General features: G+C 40.8%; 2 protein-coding genes across 6 annotated transcripts; one reads left to right on the forward strand and one right to left on the reverse strand.

Annotated features, from left to right (window-relative positions):
• Window positions 1-515: 515 nt before the first annotated feature.
• Window positions 516-4,592, reverse strand: inab (internexin neuronal intermediate filament protein, alpha b). Its single transcript, XM_061274029.1, has 3 exons — window positions 3,518-4,592; window positions 2,954-3,078; window positions 516-2,826 (listed from the first exon to the last, which is right to left on the reverse strand). The coding sequence occupies exons 1-3, from the start codon at window positions 4,559-4,561 to the stop codon at window positions 2,550-2,552; spliced, it is 1,446 nt and encodes a 481-aa protein (XP_061130013.1). The 5' UTR covers window positions 4,562-4,592; the 3' UTR covers window positions 516-2,549.
• A 1,641-nt stretch (window positions 4,593-6,233) lies between these two features.
• nt5c2b (5'-nucleotidase, cytosolic IIb) lies at window positions 6,234-20,928 on the forward strand. 5 transcript variants are annotated; one of them, XM_061274024.1, is made up of 18 exons: window positions 6,234-6,464; window positions 8,705-8,822; window positions 10,506-10,579; window positions 13,900-14,017; window positions 14,173-14,268; window positions 14,409-14,500; window positions 14,585-14,642; window positions 15,188-15,281; window positions 15,911-15,964; window positions 16,080-16,163; window positions 16,334-16,375; window positions 16,559-16,666; window positions 16,928-16,994; window positions 17,065-17,235; window positions 17,764-17,815; window positions 18,044-18,104; window positions 18,681-18,857; window positions 19,038-20,928. In XM_061274024.1, the coding sequence occupies exons 2-18, from the start codon at window positions 8,722-8,724 to the stop codon at window positions 19,284-19,286; spliced, it is 1,698 nt and encodes a 565-aa protein (XP_061130008.1). In that variant the 5' UTR covers window positions 6,234-6,464; window positions 8,705-8,721; the 3' UTR covers window positions 19,287-20,928. The 5 variants fall into 5 exon arrangements, with proteins under 5 accessions (XP_061130008.1, XP_061130010.1, XP_061130011.1 ...); XM_061274025.1 differs by lacking the exons at window positions 6,234-6,464; window positions 8,705-8,822 and adding an exon at window positions 9,585-9,701; XM_061274026.1 differs by lacking the exons at window positions 6,234-6,464; window positions 10,506-10,579.
• The last annotated feature ends 182 nt before the right edge of the window (window positions 20,929-21,110 follow it).

The following is a 21,110-nucleotide window of genomic DNA, read 5'->3' on the forward strand; positions in this document are numbered from 1 at the left end:
GAGGTATAAATCTTTGAAGGGCCGCACCCTGCATTACGCATGCTCTACAAGCACCAAGCTTGTACCTTCTCATCATTGGCCAACAACAAAGAAGAACCGATCACAAAGAAGCTAAGTGATGCCTGAGGTTCGGGCTTCGTGTGTCCATTTGCCATGATCGAGGGGCTTGCTTCAAAGATGACTTCACATAGATCTGCGGCAGGTCACCTATTGTCTCTTTGATATGCATCTGGCACTTTGCCCCAATGTCTGGAAAAGAATCAATTCAAACGGAGATGCATCTCTGGTGTCGATAGATTTAAAGTGACACCTAATTTTGCTGCTAAATTAAAGTACAAAAAGAAGACTAAGAAACTGTAGCTTATGTATGAATACACAAAACGGGATGGGTTGCGCAGTATACATAATCGTAAATGTTTAGATATGCAACCCTTGTGTCTGAGCCAGACATAACCCCCCCCCCGCCCTAAGTAATTTTATAAAACACAAATAACAAAATCCTGTGCAGCCTCAAGTAATGTCAAATCTTTATTGACACAGTGTCTCACAGCAATACAGAGCAAGTTGAAATACTAACAAGAGTAACATATCAGCAACATTCAATCCCTAAACTTTACTTGTCATGGTAGCGCTAAATAAATGCAAATGATCAAACACCCCACTGGACAAAATCTGCACCATGCACATGGTCAGATACGAAGCTGCTGGTGTTTTAAGGCATTTTATATCCTATGTTATTTATTCTATGGCAAAATATTGATCCTTGTGTTTGTAATGTCATGCCATGACCTAGTGCTGCACATGTGATATTTTTGGCAGTGTTGTAGTGGTGGGATATTTAGAAACCCTTGACTTTTTATTTTCTTTGCCGTGTGGTTATAAAAGCTTTTGTTACTCTGGAATGCAGCAAACATACATGTAATATGTGCTCATGACATTTTTCTTCCAAAGTCCTTTTAGGATAGGCCACTGCATAGCGATACAAATACACACTCTCTACAGTACTGTACTAACATATCGACTGTTCCCAAGCCACAAATATAACAAGCCAATCCAGAACATTCTGTGTGAGTGCAGCTTGTCAGGGCGCGGTCTGCCATGGCGACTAGCATAAGAATAACATTGCTGTGTTTAATTCAACTGGTAGTAAGCGAGCAAAAAAAGTGAGCAAAAAGTGGCTCACTCAATCAGTTTTCTACTTGTGGATTCATACTATAACAGACTTTTTATCCAGTCATGGCCAAAGTGTGAAAGAGAAAGGTCACATTTTAAACAATCTGGTGCTTTTCGGCTGTATGGCGGCTTTATTTTAATTGCCCCTTGCAAAGTTTGGTCTTCAGGCTGTAATATAGTAAATTGTGGGTTCAAAATGGGCTTTATTCATCAATGTGAGGAATTGTGAGAAATGGAGCTACGCACGGTACAATTATCGCTCAGGTGCATCGTACAGTTAGCATTTTGTGCTTAAGCGTAATTTATCAAACAATTTTCTGTGCATTATTTTTGTTTGAATTTTCTTTTTCATCACATTTTTTTAGATTCACAGGCTTTATGATTATATCCTACAAAGCTAACAAACCATCTGCAGTGCAGTGATCAATGAATGCTTTGCATGATGAGGTTGTGCATGGTCAAAGGAGGCTGGTAGGGGGGTCATAGGAGCCCCGCCCTTAAATCCAGCCACTGTGCTGAATGAGCAATGGAGCAGGATGATTGACAACTAGATACGCCATGCAAATTAAGCTCGCTTTACACACTTTTCTTTTTTGCTGATTAAATATCACAACTATTATTATTATTATCACTATTATTCAAGAAGTAAGAAAGGGCAGTGTTCCTTTGAGGATGTCCACCCACCTTTGTGTTGCTGCCTTACAGACACAATTGATGCTCCAATATTGATTGGAAAATTTGTCTGAGGTGAAATTTGTATTGATTGAGTCAACTAGGCAATATTACAAGCTAGTTCTTTGGTCCAATCGTACATTGTTATTAACCTCGGAATGATTTCTTGTAGTTGTCTGTGCTTTCTTGCTAATCTGTTTAATCTTATGTAGGTGATGTGTTCAAAGCATTTGTCCTTTAAGTATGCAAAGTAATTGCACACATTTTTGTCTCGTGATTGTGGTAGTGGTGTTTGACCAGTTATGATCTACTGTGTGCATCTGTATGATGCAAGTGTGAAGAAGAAATTGAGTACTGTACCACGGTTCTAGCATGTGTTGCCTAAGAGCTTGTTCTTCTCGGGGAGTGACAAACAAACTAAAGGGAATTAATGAATAGAGTGACTGATATAATGGAATTATGGTATGATGCTTTCCTTTGGGGGATACGTGTGGTATTTAAGGGAAACTGAAAGCATCATGAAATTAACCTCTGGATCCCGAATTGTACTTCTATCTGCAAAACCGACACTTCAATACAAGAGGTTTACGAGAAGGCAAACTAGCATCTTAGGTCCCTGTGATGTAAGTGGATTTTTATTAGTATGGAAAATGATCAAAGAAGGGGGTGGAGGTTTAGTGGTCTAGCAGGCTTACACTAGGCTTCTAGTTATTCTGTTTGGTTGAGGTATCACTAGCATCTTGCTGTTTCTCCACCTTTTTAGTGGTGACCACTGTTTCCTCATAAACCTCGTGAGTGGCCTTGCTCCCAGCCTTGCTCTGTGGCTGGCTCTCATCCTTGCCTTCCCTCTTGGAGCCCTTGCCAGAGCTAGTGTAGATGCGGGACTGATAGTTGTAGCTCTGTCCACCGCCTGAAGTAATGGATGGGCTGGAATAGGTGATCCCTGTCCCTATGCGGGTCTCCTCGCCTTCCAGCAGCTTCCTGAAGATGACAATGAGAAGGGATTAAAAGGAAGGTTAACCATGGCTGCGAAAAGGGGTGCGGCGTGCTGTGCTGCATGTTTTTTGTTTTTTTTTAATCCTAATGGACAGTATGTTAAGTGACCTACCTATATGCCGCTATCTCAATATCGAGAGCCATCTTGACATTCAGCAGATCTTGGTACTCCCTCAAGTGACGAGCCATCTCACTTTTAGTGGTCCTCAACTCGTTCTCCAACTCTGCTATGCCATCCTGTGAAAAAGATAGATTAACAGGCTGCCTGTTAAATATTTAAATTCCATCAGAGCCAAGAGACATCTGTAGTTCTGAGGACATGCAATGCTGTAATAAGACAGCATACGTTGCACAACATTGTAATTGCACTTACTGCAAAGCAAACCTTTATTTTTTGATGTGTATCAACTGGTCATAGAGCTCAACTCTCTGTTCATATACATTAAAATCCCAAAGCGTATGAGCAAAATGAACGCGAGGAAATGCATGTTTTGCAAGCTGATGACAGAGAACAAGGACGTGGGCGTTGTCACTCGCAGATGCTTAGCCGAGATGTCCCAAGAGAAATTCAGAACCACGGACAGAGCTCATAGCTCACATTAGCCCTTCAATACTCTATTTTAAACATGAACCCAAATAAATGTTGCAAGATACAATGTGAAAAAGATTTTATTACCTGGTAGTTTCCAATCTCCACGCCGTGTCTGTCCTCCATCTCCCTGAGCTGCTTTTCCAGGGACTCGTTAGTGCCTCTCAGGCTTTCAACTTCAATGGTCTTGGACTGCAGTTGCCTCCTAAACTCGCTCATTTCCTCCCTGCTAGCCCGGATGGCATCGTTGCTGCGGGTGGCCTGCTCAGAGAGGTCGGCGAACTTGGTCTTGTACCACTCCTCGGCGGACTGCAGGTTCTTGGAGGCCATGGACTCATACTGACTTCGGATCTCCTTGAGGGCGGAGGTCAGGTCCGGCTTGGCGACCTCCATCTCCACAGACACCTGAGCGGCCTGGATCATGTCCGTGAGTTCGGCCACCTCCTCATCGTGCACCTTCCTCAGGAAGCTGATTTCATCCAGGAGAGATTCCACCTTCTTCTCCAGGTCTAAACGCACCATGGTGGCGTCCTCCACATCTTTCTTGAAAGCCTTGAGAGTGGCCTCCGCGTCCTCACGGGCACGGAACTCTTCTTCATATTTCCCCCTGAGCTTCTGGAGGTCATCATCGATGCTATCTCTCTCGATGAGGAGCTGGGACTTCTCCCCATTAAGATCATCCAGCTGGGAGCGCAGTTCGCGGATCTCCTGCTGGTACAGCTCGGCGAGGCGGGATGGTTCCGCCTGCCTCTGGCGCAGGGCCACCAGCTCAGTCTCCAGCACTTTATTCTGTTGCTCCAAGTTGCGCACTTTCTCGATGAACATGGCAAAGCGGTCATTGAGACCCTGCATTTGCTCCTTTTCATTGGTGCGTACAATTTTGAACTCATTATTGAGGACGCTGCTCTGGGCCAAGTCGAAGGTATCCAGAGGCATGGACGAATAGGCGCGTCCGGACTTTCGGGTGTACGCGGATGAAACGTTGCTCCGGGGTGCGGAGGAGGCTCGGTAGCCTGCCCGCGAGGAGGAGCCGCTCATGGCTGTCCGAGATGGTGAGGACGCATAGCGGGGAGATTCCCCGAAGATCCTTCGGTAGGAGGAAGAGGAGTACACTTCAGATCCGTAGTTCATCGTGGCTTGAATGGAGTCAGAAGAGTAGATGGGCGCGTCTCCCTTTTATAGGCGGGGGGCAGCGCGATCGTTAATGAATATGCATTGTGAGCAGCCTACCGCGAATTCGCTCACAAATTTGTTAGAAATACAAAGTGAATTTTAATTCATAAAACATAAATTACATATTGGTATTTGGTGTGTTGATTTTAGAGCAACACTTTGATGACAAATGCACATGGTTTTTTTTGTGTTAGTTGCGGGTAAAATGGTCATTTAGATATAAAACGTGATTTACTGTTATTTGTGTTATCCCAATGAATCAGTTTTGCAATCTGGATGCAATTTCTATTCGTTTTTCAACTTGATAAAATTGTTTTGTCATTCCCCATATACACTGCGCTTCAGCAGTTAAAAGTGTGACTTTGCTGCCCTCTGTTGGAAATAAAAGGAGCTCGGTAATTTGAAGTTGGTGAGGCGCATCTATGAGGCCCCGAGGGGCAATAAATTATGCACTTCCAGAGCTGGACTTATTTATTCTTTAGATGCTCTAAAACTGCAAAAAAAAATCTGCCGCAAAAATTTGGCAGCAGAAAAGTTTAATGCAAAATCCGAGCATTCATGGAGAAGCAATCGATTCCGTCTCTATTCGTCCAACGTTCACCCAATCAGGTCATGCTCGACTGGTCATGTGACACCGACGCGGTGTAGCAGCGTTGCAATGTAATACGATGGACGCAGAGTCCGACCGTCGTCAAACACGCGATGGCGCTGTCGTGAGTCTGTCTGCAGTTTGAATACAGTTATTACTTGACAAAATGTACAATCGCCCGATTTATTAAACAGACTGATCTCTTACTGAAGTGGCGTTTATTAAACAAGTGTGTACACTGATTTACGATTGAATATTGAGTAATAATATTGAGTATTATTTTACCAGTTGTAGAGATGAAAGTTCAAGAAAAACAACAATAATAATAGTAATTTATTATTATTATTATTATTATTATTATTATTATTATTATTATTATTATTATTATTATTATTATTATTATTATTATTATTATTATTATTATTATTATTATTATTATTATTATTATTATTGGCATAGTCAAGCACGTTTATTTAGCCTGAATTTATGTTTTTTCCTATGGAGCGATATTATGCTATTGTATGGTTATACAATAGGGCACAGGTGTCAAACTCAAGGCCCGGGGGCCAGATACGGCCCATCACATCATTTTATGTGGCCCGCAAAGACAAATTATGCATCAAATTCGTGTGTCATTACTAGAATCGCAAATTGTCTGTACTTTTAATAATCTCTCTCTTTTTTTTTTAGTATTTGACCAGTTCTACTCGTTTGATTTGAAAACGAGTTATTTGTCAGTTTGTTTTGTAGCTTTTACTGTATATAATATGAGGCGCTCATACATTTATTTGGGTTGACAGTCACGATGGCACTCCGAAAGAAGCTATGACTGCAATGCGGCCCGCGAAAAAAAGAGTTTGACACCCCTGCAATAGGGCATGCTTAAGTCGTCCCTTGGCTCACATCACGAGTACAAGATTAAGGACTATTATGTCCTTTGAGCTGTTCCTGTCCATTTATAACGAAGTCATTCATGTTGGTAGCTGTGCTGCGTGAAATCTCCGCCTCCTGATGAAAGACAGAAGGAGGTCCCGCCCTCTCAATATGCCTTCCCCTTGAGCTGGCAGCTGAGAGAAAGAAATAGAAACGCCACACAGCTGTCAACCGAGGAAAGGACATCTACGGCCCGGCCTCACGGTGCACTCATTCGGGGCCAGACTGCAGCTTTCTACCTCGACATATACACAGCCTTTCTTGCTCATACTTCCACACTGCTCAAGGCGCATGCTCCGACGTAGTTGCGGTGCCGTTGTTTGACAAGATATAGCAGTGGTGAGTACAGTCATGATAAGAACAGCTAAGTTAAATCCGGTGAAAGCACTCTTGTTGGCTGTTTTGATTATATCCCATCCAGCTATGTGTTATTAGCCTTACTCAATACATTACATGCTACCCGCATCATCAATGTCGAACAAGGTGCTTTAGCAGACTGTTAGCTTGTGTAGCAAATAACGAGATATTTGGCTGTCATACTCGTCAATAGATTTTCCTGTAACCCCCAGTTAATTTCACACCGATCGTCGGTGCAGTTCATAAATGATCTTATGTTGCACTGGCAATCCGATTTCAGGGGTGTAGTAGTGCTTACCGCTACGTGATCTACTGTATAAATGGAACAAAGCCCGTTTGCGTTTGTGCAGGCTTGTCGTATGGAATGCTCTGACATATTGAGTCTTTCGAAACCTGACACCCCTGGTCAGTGAGTAAACACAGGTGGCATTGACTCAAGTAAAGATGACTGCAACCCGGTAGTCGTTTGGGATTCTTTTGACACACGCAGATGCTCATCAAACGTGCAACTATGGAAAAGAGACAAGTGGTGATGTGTGTGTACCTTAACGCGACACATCATGTGTTTCATCTGCCCGTGCTGACACGAGAGCAAAAAAAAGCTGACTTAAACGATTGTGCAATGCAGCGTCCCCTTTCCTCCAGATTCCATTAAAAACAACTTACTAATTACTTTCAACAGCCCAAAGGTCCAGAAATGTACAGAGTTGACAGTGCACCCTGTAGGACAGTTTCTCACGGAGGCACAAGTGATTGCCCACGTTCCTAAAAGGTTGCAAAAGTTGCCAACGTTTCTTTGCGACAAGAAAAACTTGTCGACAATTAAAACTGTTGGCAAACATAATTATGGCTGTTTGCAACCTTGACTGAACCCTGATGAAAAATCAAACTCCAGACATGCGCAAACATTTGCTAACCTTTGCTGCTCCGTGAGTTTAAATAAGAGGAGGTAAAATGCCCGCTTTAAAAAAAAAAAAAAAAAAAAAAGACTTTTAGGAAAATCAAAATAATTTTAATAGCAACATAATATATAAACAAGAAGTATGTCAAAGTAAACACATCGGGAGGGTAATTAAATTACACAAGACTGCAACTTTGTTATCATAAAACTGATTGTAATACCTTGTAAAGAGAGATCTTAGGCCACAACCTGGGAAAAACATCCCAAGATGCCCCCGACCCCACATGTCATTTAAATCCATACAAAAGTGTTTAAATCTCATTTTCAAATTTTAACATTACACTTACCTCACCTGAAACACAATAGCTACATAGCACTAAAGAAAACATTTTTTTTTAATAACCGTTTATTATTGCCATTTTGAAAACAGAATGCCTGTGACAAATCCCATTTGCAAATATTTGTTAAAAAGATGTGCAATTATTATCCCATTTTGTTGTCGGTGCTATTATTGTTACATAAAGTCAGCTGAATAGCATAGTAATAATCCATTTATTGATGATTCGCCAAACGATTGCTCCGTTTGAGGACGCATCAAGCGATTTCTTTTTTTTTTGCGCTAACCATTTAAGTTATAGTCTGTGTGCTGTGATTCCATCAACTATTATATCCACGCTAACAGGATTAACAACACATTCAAGTAAGAAATTGTAATCCAATCAGCAGTGCGCCTCATTCACAAGAACTGTATTCATCCTCACACAAAGGAGTTTGCATTATTAGAGCAAACCAGTCGCTCATGTTACAGGAAAAAAAGTGTCATGTTGATTTCCAGTCGGAAAAGTGTCATTTTGATTTCCGGTCGGCATGTAAAAAATGTGTTGAGAGTGAAATCAACTAAACTTATACTGTATGACAATAAAAGCACAACCATAAAACTCAAACTTTATTGAAACTGTGAGCAAGTATAATCTTATTTAGCTCAATATTTTCAAGTCTGGTTTGCATGCCTGTATATTCAATATCAGCCTAACTGTGACAGATTAAAGACAGTCGGGCTATATCCATGATAAAATGCAGATTACTAAATGTAGACCACATTTAACATTGAGGTTATTTAAAACCTGCCTGAACATATGATTAAAAATTCTATAATCTCATTTCTATTTCATAATTTGGGTGTTTTAGGGTCTCAGAGTGGTATGTGCTCAACCTTAGCAGTTACACTTTATTAGGTCAGCTTCAACCTCCAGCTAAATGGAACCATGAATTACCTTAAATTGACAAAGTACAGAGATGGACCTGTTTCATTTCTCCTCAGACACTGAAAGACTAAAGATGACTACTTCATGGAGTGACAGACTGCAAAATTATGCTGACCTGCCTGCCAACATGGACAGAATAACAATGAAAAAATACAGACGAGAGCCCTACCATAGGTAAGAAACGTCTGTCTAACATAGTGATTGGTGATGCAATATTTTTTGGCTTGTTGGAGTTCTCTTAGGTAATCCTTGTTTTATTGCTTCCCATTATGGAGCCGGTAAAACAGGAAGGATTTCCGTTCTTGAATCTTCTCTTTAAATACCTGTAATTTTGAGACAGAACTGCTGGTCCAAATGACTTGTCAAATTCAGTGTCTTTTTTTCACAGTTGACAGAAATCGGCAAAAAAAAATCTGCCAACTTGTGCTGATTTTAACAGAGCCAATATTGTCCGATTGATCGGTGTGGCCCTAGTTAGAATGTTACTCTAAAAATTGGTTTATATAATTAAAAGTACTTTATGATGCCAACAGTTTGTAAATCATTGCATGAATAACTCCTTTTATTCTTACGAGTACAATTCTTTGTAAATACAACAATCGTTTTCTAACCCCAATAATGTGTAATCTAAGTTAAGAAAGAACTGTATATCCTCCACGACCCCTTCCGCTATATGAGTTACATAGCTGTTGCTTGCTTGGTTCTGCCGGACTTGTGATTGTTCTGGATATCTTTGAAGGGCCATAAATGTCATGCCACAGAACAACAACTCTGACGAACTGCACGCAACAACAGAGAATGACGTAGAATAGTCACAATCATTTTTGCAACAAGTCAGAAAACATCTGAATGGTAAGAAAGCAAAGAGAGAGGGGTGGGTGAGAGAGGGTGGAGTGGGGGGCTTTATTGTTTGTGGGTCCTGTTTTGGCCTGCTGGAGTGGAGCAGGTCCGAGAGTCAAAGTGGGGTTTAATTTCACATACTAGAATGCATCGCTACGGGTCTCCTGGACAAACATCGAAATGGGGGCTTTTTCACTACGGAACTGCTTCAAGGTATTTACTATCTGATTTGGATGAGTAGGGATGACAAATGAATATAATCCATTATGACATTGGAGTGTAACTCTGCTTTCTATTTTATGTTTAGTAGCTTTCTTTTGCTGATTTGTATCTTATTTTGACGAGAATGAAATAGTGACGCGTGCTAAAACCTGTTGACAACTAAAACAATTGCAAAAATCTAATGGAATTTAAAGGATATTGCTGTATAATCAATGTTAGTCCCAAATTTGGGGGCAATGATGCCAAACTGTAAAAGATGTACATCATAAAAGGTCTGTTCATAGCCTAAATGTCCAAGCAGTGTGAGTTAAGTGAGCAATGTCTGTGATGTAAACAATGTCTATATGTGAGGACACTGTGTCCCCATTGACTGATTTACGAGGCAGGACAGTAGAGCCCGTTTCCTGGCCGATTGACACAAAGTCTTAGTGGTAAGCATCGCCCGAAATAGTAGCGTACTGTCACAAATCACCGGACAGAGAGCAACTTTCTGTTTATTGATGGAAACTATAAACTCTCCATGATTTTTCCATACGATGCGCCGAATATTATAGAGAACAGAACATATTGGGGTGTTTTCTTTCAGATGTTGATCATTTCTCTTGGTGTGAAGCCTTAAACTAACCCAGTACTGAATGATAGATCCACTATGGCCTGGCCACTTGTCTGGCTTGAGTAATGTTTATTCTCAAATTAACATTTTTCACTCAAGAACACTATTTGCCATTGTGTGTGTGATTGTTGTTGTTTTTTGACATAGCCAGTAACACACATACCTTGGTGTGTCTTCTCTAGAGTGTTTGTCAACAGAAGTCTGGCAATGGAGAAGATTAAGTGCTTTGGTTTTGATATGGATTACACTTTGGCAGGTACGTAAGACTTCACTCAACACCGATGGGAGAAAAAAAACTAAGATAGGAAATTATTTCTTAACATAGAAAGTTTGTTAATGAATATGATTTCTAAAGAAATAATCACAACTTTCCATGTTCTTACATCAGTGAGCAGCAAATATGTTATGAATGTTCCACATAACTTATTGGCAAACCAGATCGGTAGCATACTTCTCCAACCATCTAGTAACTGCTCCAAAATTATCCTGCCATGTTGTTCTGTGACTCGGACCCACTTTTCTATCCGCGCTTCCCAAAATAACCAAATGAATTAGCTAAGTGGGTCACGTGTGTTTGTGAACTTCTTGAACGATGACTCCTGTGAGAACAGGAATCACTCTTAGTCCCCCTCTAAATTTGCTGCTAAGGCAGGGTGAAAGTTGCTCAGCTGTTGACATTACTCTTTTTATGAGAGCTCATACCCTAGTGTCAATGTTTACGAGAAGCACGACCATCACGTATCCATGGAGGGGCTGTCAGCTTTTGACCCCAGACGTGCTTTATCAAATCCAGACAACTAGAGTGCAACCACTGTGTGCTGTACTCGCATAAAGGATGTCGTTGTTACTACATATGTGGGTTTTATTGTTGGGGTAGCATGGTGTATTTGGGGGTAGCCTATTTTGCTTCACAATTCTGAGGTTTGGGGTTCGAATCCCAGCTTGGGCCTTCCTGTGTGGTGCAATCACATTGGCTTTTACCGCTAACTTTTGATGTTTCTTGAAGTCCAACCAGCTATACTCGACTGAGTTTGGAAAAAAATGTCTCTTTGAGGGAGCAACTTGTAAGCACAAGAACAAGTTTGTATCAGCCACCCTTATCTCGCAACGCACTTTGGAACTCCAGAGGTGATTGGGAGGTACACGTGATGGGTGTCCCAAAGGGTTCATTGGTCCAGTGATGATGGAACTTGAAGTTACAGACATCTTTCCTTGAAGCGCCTTAAACAGCAATATTGAGAAACAACTAGGCTAGGTTTGAGCTTTAGAAGATCCACAGTAATGCTGGAGTTTCAACTCTATCGATGAATCGAATAATCGGATGAAATTTTATATTTTGCATTAAAGTAACTTTCAATTTGGTTTTTTCCCAAATGACTGTTTATCAACCGATTATTGTTGTTTACTGCCTATGTGTATCTGTGTGTCAGAGAGTTAGTCCCACCCTCTGTGGGAGGAATAAAAGAATTAAAAGGATTTAAGGCAGCCGAAGACATTGTAACCAACAGTGGTGCAACTTCCGGTACAACCACCTGAGCTCTTTATTGCTGTCAACAGCCTAGCAGTGAAGTTTCTGATGCAGCAAGAGATCTACTAATAACGCCACAAAGAAATAGGGTCAACTAAAGTTACACCTGAGAGTCGAATACTCTCTGATACTATCTACACATTGCAGTTTCTTCTGTTTTGCAAGTCCTCTGTTTATCAGCAGAGGACTTGCAAAACAGAAGTGTTGGCAACACCGCCCAATCAAACATTTATTTATGAACAGGTTACATGGTTGAGCAGGCCTAGTCTTTTCTGTCATCATTTAATTACACATGCCTTACTTCCTAAATGACGACCGGTTATATGGTTGATTAAGATATTGAATGACACGCTAAATTGAGGTTTGTCAATTCAAGGTCAACATGTTGAAACAGACCTGGCAGTGAGCTACAGAAAGTGAGACTGGTGATCGCATAGGTGACCGAGGGCAAACAACTCTTAAAATAGGTTTCTTTGTAGCGCCTCTGAGCTTCGAGAAGATTTTCACAAAAGAGTGTGTGGTGCAAGGAAGAGAAGAAGCGATTGAAGCAAGAGGTGGAGAGGTGGAAAGGCAATGTAATTGGTTTGCGCGACTGCTCTGGGCAAAGGGCCCAGACCTTGTGTTTACTGAAGGGGTTGAGAACCAGATGGAGGATTGAGCTGCAAAAGGTGACGTGGTTCTAATGCACAAACAAACTCAGGATTAGTGGATTTTTGTCCAGGCCTGTTTCATGAGTCTGTTTTTGAAAATAATTTCTTAGAACCACAATTCAAAAGCAATGTCCAATTTAGTATTTCATTTACAGTGGCGTTACAACAATATTGTCGATGTCTGTGTGTGCATGTTTTACTAATATTTGCCACCATACAACCAGAAAGGGCAAATATTTCATTTTGGTTATTTTGTTATGTACATTTCTTCCAAACAATCCCACTAGGAGTAGGGAAAGCAGCCATCAACACAAGCACATTCTCCATTTTGTATTTATAACATGTGACATACCCCGTGTCCCAGTGTCAGATAGCATTTTAATCCTCTGCTGGCCTTTTTTTGAGCCCGGTCTTAGTTGTAGTTTGGTCCTGGGGTAAATATTGACGATGGTGAGGAGCGGGCTCATCAGCAAGCCCAAAGCTCAACTAAGATTCCACTGAAAGTTGGGCCATTTTTTGTTTTCACACCTGATCAAATGTTCCTGTTGAGTCACGTGGAACATCCTGGCTTGTGTTGACACAAACACATGTAGGGTACAATGTGTTCGCATGTACATGTGTGAAGGGGCTTTAAGAGGGAGTGGGAACATGGAGTTAACAAAAGTCCGAAACAACGCAGCATAATCTGGAGTGGATACTGTCAACCTTTTTTTGTGACTTCTTTGTGCTTTCAGTTTAAGCAACTGCTCTTGTATCTTGTTGTTTCCTAGTCTACTGACAGTAGTCTGAGTCAGCTCCAGTCCGTATTCCAATGTCCACAAAACATTGACATGCACCAAAAGCCTCAGCTAATTGTGTCGTTTGTCTTCCTTTGCACAAGAAATCAGTTTTATATAATTTTTGCATAATTCCGGTAACTACGTGTCCTGCTATTTTAGTATGTAAATCAAAACGACTGCATTAAAAAATGTCACTTAACCAAGAAAGCAAGTGGGATCTCAGATAGACCGTAATTTCTTAAGAATAACACTTAATTTCTGGTGAGTAAAAATCAACACAAATTGAGTCTTAGTTTAGTGAAAAACAAAAACACATGACATTACTAGACAGCTGAAATGTTCACCTGTGTTTTTTAATATACTTTTCTCGGATTAAAAAGACTACTTCCGAATATGAAAGTACCAGTGTCGTCAGTGAAGCAAGTTAAACATTTTACATTATGTTTTGGCATTTCCGGCTTACCGTACTTCAGAGAATTTTTAAATCCCTTTACCAAAAAAAAAAAACCCATACAACGCAGATATTTCAGTATTTGAACATGGATACAATGTAACGAGCATAGCCTGAAACGGGGCAATATTTGCTAAACACATGCCTGTTTGTGCATTTGCTTTCTAGTGTATAAATCACCAGAGTATGAGTCTCTTGGATTTGAGCTAATAGTGGAGCGGCTGGTTTCCATCGGTTACCCTCAGGAGTTGTTCAGCTTTGTCTACGATTCGTCCTTTCCTACCAGGTGGGCCCCACTGCCACTTTTATAGAATAACCGAGACCTCTGTACGACCTCTATTTGGTTACGATTAATGTAAAGAACAGCAGGACAAGTGATTCAACTGAGATTAACCCTGAATAGAGACATTACAACCACTTTTTTTTTCTTCCCACTTCTAGAGGCCTTGTATTTGACACTATGTACGGAAACCTGTTGAAGGTCGACGCCTACGGTAATATACTGATCTGCGTCCATGGATTCAACTTTCTCAGAGGGTGAGGCTTCTGAACATTCATCTCTCCTCGTCTCTGAGGAAGATTGTTAGTAAGACTGTCAGGTTTGTGTCCTCATACGGTTTGTGTGCCCGCTTCACCGCCCTCATGAAATAATCTCAATGGGTTTCCTCTTTTCCCAGCCCTGAGATCCGTGAGCGCTACCCAAACAAGTTCATCCAAAGAGATGATACAGAGCGCTTTTATATTCTCAACACACTCTTTAACCTGCCAGGTATGGCTGGAGCAAAAATAATCTCAGATAATGTCAGCATGCGTTATTCATGTTGGGTTTTTCTCATTTTTTTTTCTTTTCAAGAGACCTACCTCTTTGCATGTCTAGTGGATTTTTTCTCCAACTGTGATAGATACACAAGGTAAGAAGCTCCTTATTATAATAAATGTCATGTCATGCAGCAAGCTGCTGGGCCCTAGCGGCATGTGAAGTGACACAAACCAACCTGGGGAAAAAATGAAACCCCCGCTGCATGGAGGCTCCGCATTGCAGTCAACCAGTCAAAAAAATACATTTGCTTTGCTGAATTGTTTAAAAAAAAAGCACGGTTTCAAAAACACAAACGAACTTTAAGACAAGGGGAAAGAAGAGAGATAAACATTGGATGTTAACATTAGCGGAGAGTCCAATGTCCTGTACATTACTTGAGAATGTAATCTGGAATGGTTGCATGGTCTTTGTCCTCTGAAACCTGGTTGTTGGTCTTTTAGGGGAAGAATGCTTTCCTGTTTGGCTGGGGACCCCTCCATCAAGGGAAGGCTATCCCATTTAAAAGAAAATGAGCAAATAGTCAAACCAAGAGAAAAAACAAACTAGGAGAAATGTTTTGGAAATCCTTCCTTAAAGATTTGTCTTGTACTATGACAGCGGCGTATACATGTGCGTCTTTGCTCCTCCCCCTTTTAGTTGTGAAATGGGCTTTAAGGATGGCGACCTCTTCATGTCTTACAAGAGCATGTTCCAGGATGTTCGCGACGCTGTTGACTGGGTCCACTTCAAGGTACAGCATGCATTAAAGCTGCAGTGGCAGAAAAACAAGAATGTAAACCCTACTCTCTAATGATGAGCTCGTTCCACTCAGATGGTTTGAGAAAACCAATTCCGATGAGTCAGTACGTTTGAGTAAATATTACAAAAATATATTTTTATTTGACTACAAATAACTTGAAATTGATTATTTAAGTCACTCAGTGAAGTTAGTTTTAATAATAATGAATCCATGTCTTATATGATAATTATTCAAAATAAGGAAAGTAGAAATGAAAATATATTATCAGTATTAAAATATTCCCCAAGTTACTACTACATAGAATTGTCGTTTTTTGTATCAGTTTAATTTTTGGGAAGGACGATTTGAACTGTTTTACTCGTTTAAGATATGAAACTTTTTTATTTTTATAAAGACGTACTCTTAGGTTTTACTTTGTATGGAGTTGTGTGTATTTCTACACAAATTGGTCAGAAAATGAATATCTTCATCACCAAGATACAGCAATAATTAAAATAAACAAACACAAATATCTCTTAACACTGCACAACAAGCTGCTCTCTTGGTCCTGTCACTGAATCACTTTTCATAAGAGTGGTCCTATCAAGCAGTGTGAAGTTTTGACATCTTTTACATTTCAGGGCACATTGAAGGAAAAAACTGTGGAGAACCTTGAGAAGTATGTCGTGAAAGATGTAAGTAGTTTGTATTCATGAAGGTGGCTCTTTTCACATCAGCTTGAAGCATCAGTAAGGAGCCTTATTTCTAAAGAGCCTTAGCCTTCTTCTTTTTCCTCTGCATTACCACCAGGGAAAGTTGCCTCTTCTCCTCAGCCGGATGAATGAAGTTGCCAAGGTTTTTTTGGCTACCAACAGCGACTATAAATACACTGACGTAAGTAAGGTCATTAATATTCATGCCATCAGCCACACCAGCTACTTGTTGACTTCAGAACAGCCGCCTGTCACAATTGATGTATTTGCTGTATAAAAATAATTTTAATTAATTACATTTGAAAGTTTTAGGTTTGATTTTGAAGTAATTCACTATCGTTTTGCTCACAGAAAATCATGACTTACCTGTTTGACATCTCCCATGGTCCAAAGGTAAACACTCTCTTTTATGTGACAACACTCAAAATTGATAAAATATATAAATATCATAATATCATGAATACATATAATCCACTTCAGACTTTAGTACCTTGAAGCCCTCATTTGTTTTGTATAATCCCCATGTTGGCATGGCTTTTTACATGTGCATTTGTTTCCATCATTCATTTGTTTCAGCCTGGTACTTCACACCAACCATGGAAGTCTTATTTTGACCTCATCCTTGTAGATGCCAGAAAGCCACTCTTCTTTGGTGAAGGGACAGTGCTCCGACAAGTGGACACGGTGAGGGGATAGCAAGCTTACAGTTTGATGAAATTACAGAAACGTCCAGAATATATTATACTTACCAGTTGTGTGTGTGTGTGTGCGTGCGTGCGTGCGTGCGTGCAGACAGAGAGAGAGAGAGAGCAATATGCATACAGACAGACAAACACTATCCAAATATTTCTGCTAGCATAGAGTAGCCTCAAGGTTTGCTTTTTTTTTTAAGGTGCAGCGCCTCTGTGTGAAATTTGATGTAAATGTATTTTCCACTTATCTCAGACCACAGGACGACTAAAGATTGGCACCTACACAGGACCGCTGCAGCATGGCATTGTTTATTCTGGAGGTAAGACAGTTCATGTGGTGTCAGGTTGTTTGTGCTCACCGAGTGAGTGTCCCCTGGTACTTCGCCACAGGTTCCTCAGACATCGTTTGTGACCTGCTTGGGGCCAAAGGGAAGGACATCGTGTACATCGGGGACCATATCTTTGGAGACATACTCAAGTCCAAGAAACGCCAAGGCTGGAGGACTTTCCTGGTCATACCTGAGCTTTCCCAGGAGCTGCACGTGTGGACCGACAAGAGTTGTAAGACAGAGAGAAAAAAAAACCTCATATTGTTGGTATGCACACGTTATGAATTAGACAATGATTTGACGTATATTCCCAACTTGGGCGCAGAGTGAAAACCTTCCTGCGCGTTTATGTATTTGAGGGCCATTGCAGTATGGTTGCGTTCGGAAATTCACTCAAACGCCGGCGCACCACTCCGTATGCGTGTTCAAAGAGGCAGGGCGGACTCCTTTCCCATTATATTTACAAACACAGACTTTCAATCAGCAGCTCGTGCTTCAACTCTTTCCATCTGTAGTGTCAAACGTACTGGTGCAGATGAGATACCAAGTGTACTCTGGTTAACCGAACGGAACTTTTGCACAGCGTTGTGAGTTTCAAAACAGTCGATGTGAACCAGTGCGTGCTCAATGCATATTTCCCAACGTGTTGAACTGAAATTACTAAACCTAGGCCAGCATAGCATTGTCATGAGTTGCACAGATTAGGACATTGCACATGAGCAGTGATAGCTGATAATGTTTTTTTTTCTTTCCTTCTCAGCTTTGTTTGAGGAACTACAAGGTCTGGACATTTTCTTGGCAGAACTCTACAAGTAAGAACTTGAACTCTTTCAAACCACCTGCACCGATTTTACCACTTTGCAGAAAGCACGTGTGTTTCCGTGTATTATGAGGTCCTTTGGGTCAAGAGTGTAGGAGCGGGCTGAAAATTTACATCGCTGATGATATTTATAACGCAGTGTCAGCCTCTTTAGCAAACTGATATGACTCCACCCACCCATTTTATGCAACTTTAATTATGGGTCATCGTTCTCCTGCAGACATTTGGACAGCAGCAGCAACGAGAGGCCCGATATCAGCACTATCCAGAGAAGAGTCAAGGTACAGCTTTAATCGTCTGGGTTTCCATAGCGATACAAGAGGACAGGGCTTGTCACACATGTTTGTTGAGTGGGATTTACCTTTGTTCTGATTTCACAAGTGTTGACCCTGGTCCCTTCTTCACAAGCGCACCTTTTGGGGATGCTCCTTTGATACACTATCACTCGCTTGTTTCAAATGAACCTGTTCATCTGGGGAGTGTTCCAAACTGGTTTTAGTATCGCCAGTCTTTTGTTGCCTTGTCCCAGCTGTTTTGCCATGTGATGCAGGCATCTAGTTCAAAACGAGAGAATAATGGAATTCATCGATGAAAATAAAAACTCGATGCGAGGCCCGACCACAGAAATGCTCCTTCTTCATGCTGCACCACTGTCATATTAGTTGGAACATTACATTTCTTGTCTTTGTAATGTATTCAGTTGAATATGTTGTTTCCAAATCATTGCATTCTGTTTTAGTCACACTGTCCCTTTGGCTTTTCTCATCTTTATAGCATATCAGAGTATCCGTGAGGTCAATCAATTTTGTTCTGGGCAGATATCCTATCACAACTCCGGTTATTCATCTCTCCTTCAGAAAGTCACACATGACATGGACATGTGCTACGGCATGATGGGCAGCCTTTTCCGCAGCGGCTCCAGGCAGACTCTGTTTGCCTCCCAAGTGATGCGCTATGCAGATCTCTACGCAGCCTCCTACATCAACCTGCTCTACTATCCATTCAGCTACCTCTTCAGAGCCGCACATGTGCTTGTGAGTAGAGGAAGGAAACACATTTGCAGATTACATCTTGGGCTCGTTGAAGAACAACACGAGACTAGTTTCAGACACATGCACATATGTCTTCTTTCACAACTCAATAAGAAATCAGTGGAGGGAAAACTGATTTTTAGAAGCAACTAATCAAACCCCCGCTTTTATTCTGAGCTTCAGATGCCCCACGAGTCGACGGTGGAGCACATGCACGTGGACATTGGCGCCGAGGCGCCGATGGCCACGCGCAACCGCAAGGAATTGGAGTGCAAGAGAAACCAGCTGACCCGCTCCTTCAGTGAGATCAAGCCTCCCAACCTGTTTCCTCAAACCCCGCAGGAGATCACCCACTGCCACGATGAAGACGATGATGAGGAGGAAGAGGAAGAAGAGGAAGAGGAAGAAGAAGAGGAAGAAGAGGAAGAATGAAGTACTTTTGGTACGTCTTTGGGTTTTTGAAAAGCGTTATACAAATTTAATGAATTATTATTATTATTACGTTCAGTAATTAATAGGTTTGCTAGTTTGGCAAAAGTGGAAAATCCTCCACTGTGCGTTTGTTTCTGTGTGCCTGTGTGCGCACGCGTGCGTGCATGCGTCAGTACTTGACATTTTAGAGTAAAGTGTGACAGACCAGCACACAAAACGGAATCACCCGACCGTCACAAAACTGCACGCATGACTGCTCCATAAAAAAGAGCCTTTTGTAATTGTTATTTTCTTAATCGATTGGATTCAAATTGTCAATTTTTGTCAGTCGTCGAGACACTCCTCCACTGAAGTTTAACGTGACCTTTTCAGGCCTTAGTGTAGGATAAGCCGGCTTGAAGCATGACATACTCGTGTGTGTCAGCACGCTTTGTGAAGAAGTTCATCGATTGGATGCATCACAATTGATTTTTTTTTATGCAAATGGGAACAACGTGCTTTTCGTTTGGTTGATTTTCTCGACATTTTACATGTATTGGTTTTGCCAAAAGGCATTGTGCTTGATACTAATGTGAAGATTTGCAAAATTGAGAGATGACGTTGCAGTGTTCAGGTGGCCGTCGACCTGTTTTCTCGTTGCCGAGCAACATCCTGTACACCATGCTGATAATTGCTATAACAACAGTGAAGTCATGCTTCTGTAAATAGCTGAAAGGTGTAAACAGCTGAAGAAGATAAGAGGAGTATTTTTATAGAAACCTGAAATGTGAGTGTTACATTTGCATTTATTTTTTGGACAGCTCGGGGCAGTTTATTATCACTCACTCAACATGCAGCCTCCGTATGCAAAAGATGCATCCTGGAATTTTTAAACCTGTTTGTGCTTATGCAGAGCCAAAAAAGTTAAACTGAAGTTTTTTGAAAAGAAACTTTTGAAACAGGTTTTCTTTTTTCTCTGCTTGATTTGCAGCTTTTATTTTTAATTTCATTTTTTTTTTGGATGTAGTCACGCAAACGTACAGATATGACGCAACCTTTAACAACTTGAGGACAGATCACATCAGTATCTTTTTCTTCTTTATTTTATTTATTATTTTATACATAAGGAAGATTTTCATTTTCAGGCTTAACTGTGTCTTGAAACTTAAATGAAAGTCATTTGCTACAGGAGCAATTGCGATCTTTTCGTTTTGTAACTTTCAAATATGCACGTTTTTTACAGTGTATCTTGACTGTAAGCATTTTAGAAATTTATTCACTGCGGTTTACATAGCAAACATTTAACCCAACCTGTAACTTATGAATAACACATTCAAAGCTGTATCTAAATGTTAACTGCCATCAACAACTTCTTTTGAGGTCAGGTTATTTTTATTTTTATAAGCTAGTGTTTCGAGAACTATAAATGGAATATCGTGATTCCCCCCATTGTTTCTTAATTTTTTATATCACACCATGCAAGTGTTGAGCCTATCGACAATTAACTAACAAGTCAATGCTTGAAATGAGATTTTATTTGTTCTCTCATTTTCTAAACAACGGTTATCTTTGATTTTTATGCATATCCTTTTATGTTCTCATGCTCCCATTTGTACACTGAAGGAAATAACCTACAAATGTAAAATAAAGATAGTTTTTCAGAGTTTTGTGTTCTTTTCTTGAGCCCAAATATACATTGGCCACTTAATTTAGTATATTTCACGCAATCTAATGGAATCCAACTCAACATCAAAAATCTTACTGAACAATCATCACGTAGGCGGGGGACACTCTGAACCGGTGGCCAACCAATCAGAGGGCACACAGAGACAAAGAACCATCCGC

Source organism: Syngnathus typhle, linkage group LG3, assembly GCF_033458585.1.
Source record: "Syngnathus typhle isolate RoL2023-S1 ecotype Sweden linkage group LG3, RoL_Styp_1.0, whole genome shotgun sequence".
Classification (NCBI taxonomy): domain Eukaryota; kingdom Metazoa; phylum Chordata; class Actinopteri; order Syngnathiformes; family Syngnathidae; genus Syngnathus; species Syngnathus typhle.

Coding starts and splice junctions, on each gene's coding strand:
- inab (XM_061274029.1), bottom strand. CDS start 4,561: ATGAACTACGGATCTGAAGTGTACTCCTCTTCCTCCTACCGAAGGATC. Junction 3,079..3,517: donor TGGAGATTGGAAACTACCAG/GTAATAAAATCT, acceptor TCTTTTTCACAG/GATGGCATAGCAGAGTTGGA. Junction 2,827..2,953: donor ATTGAGATAGCGGCATATAG/GTAGGTCACTTA, acceptor TGTCATCTTCAG/GAAGCTGCTGGAAGGCGAGG.
- nt5c2b (XM_061274024.1), top strand. CDS start 8,722: ATGACTACTTCATGGAGTGACAGACTGCAAAATTATGCTGACCTGCCT. Junction 14,018..14,172: donor GATTCGTCCTTTCCTACCAG/GTGGGCCCCACT, acceptor TCCCACTTCTAG/AGGCCTTGTATTTGACACTA. Junction 14,269..14,408: donor GGATTCAACTTTCTCAGAGG/GTGAGGCTTCTG, acceptor CTCTTTTCCCAG/CCCTGAGATCCGTGAGCGCT.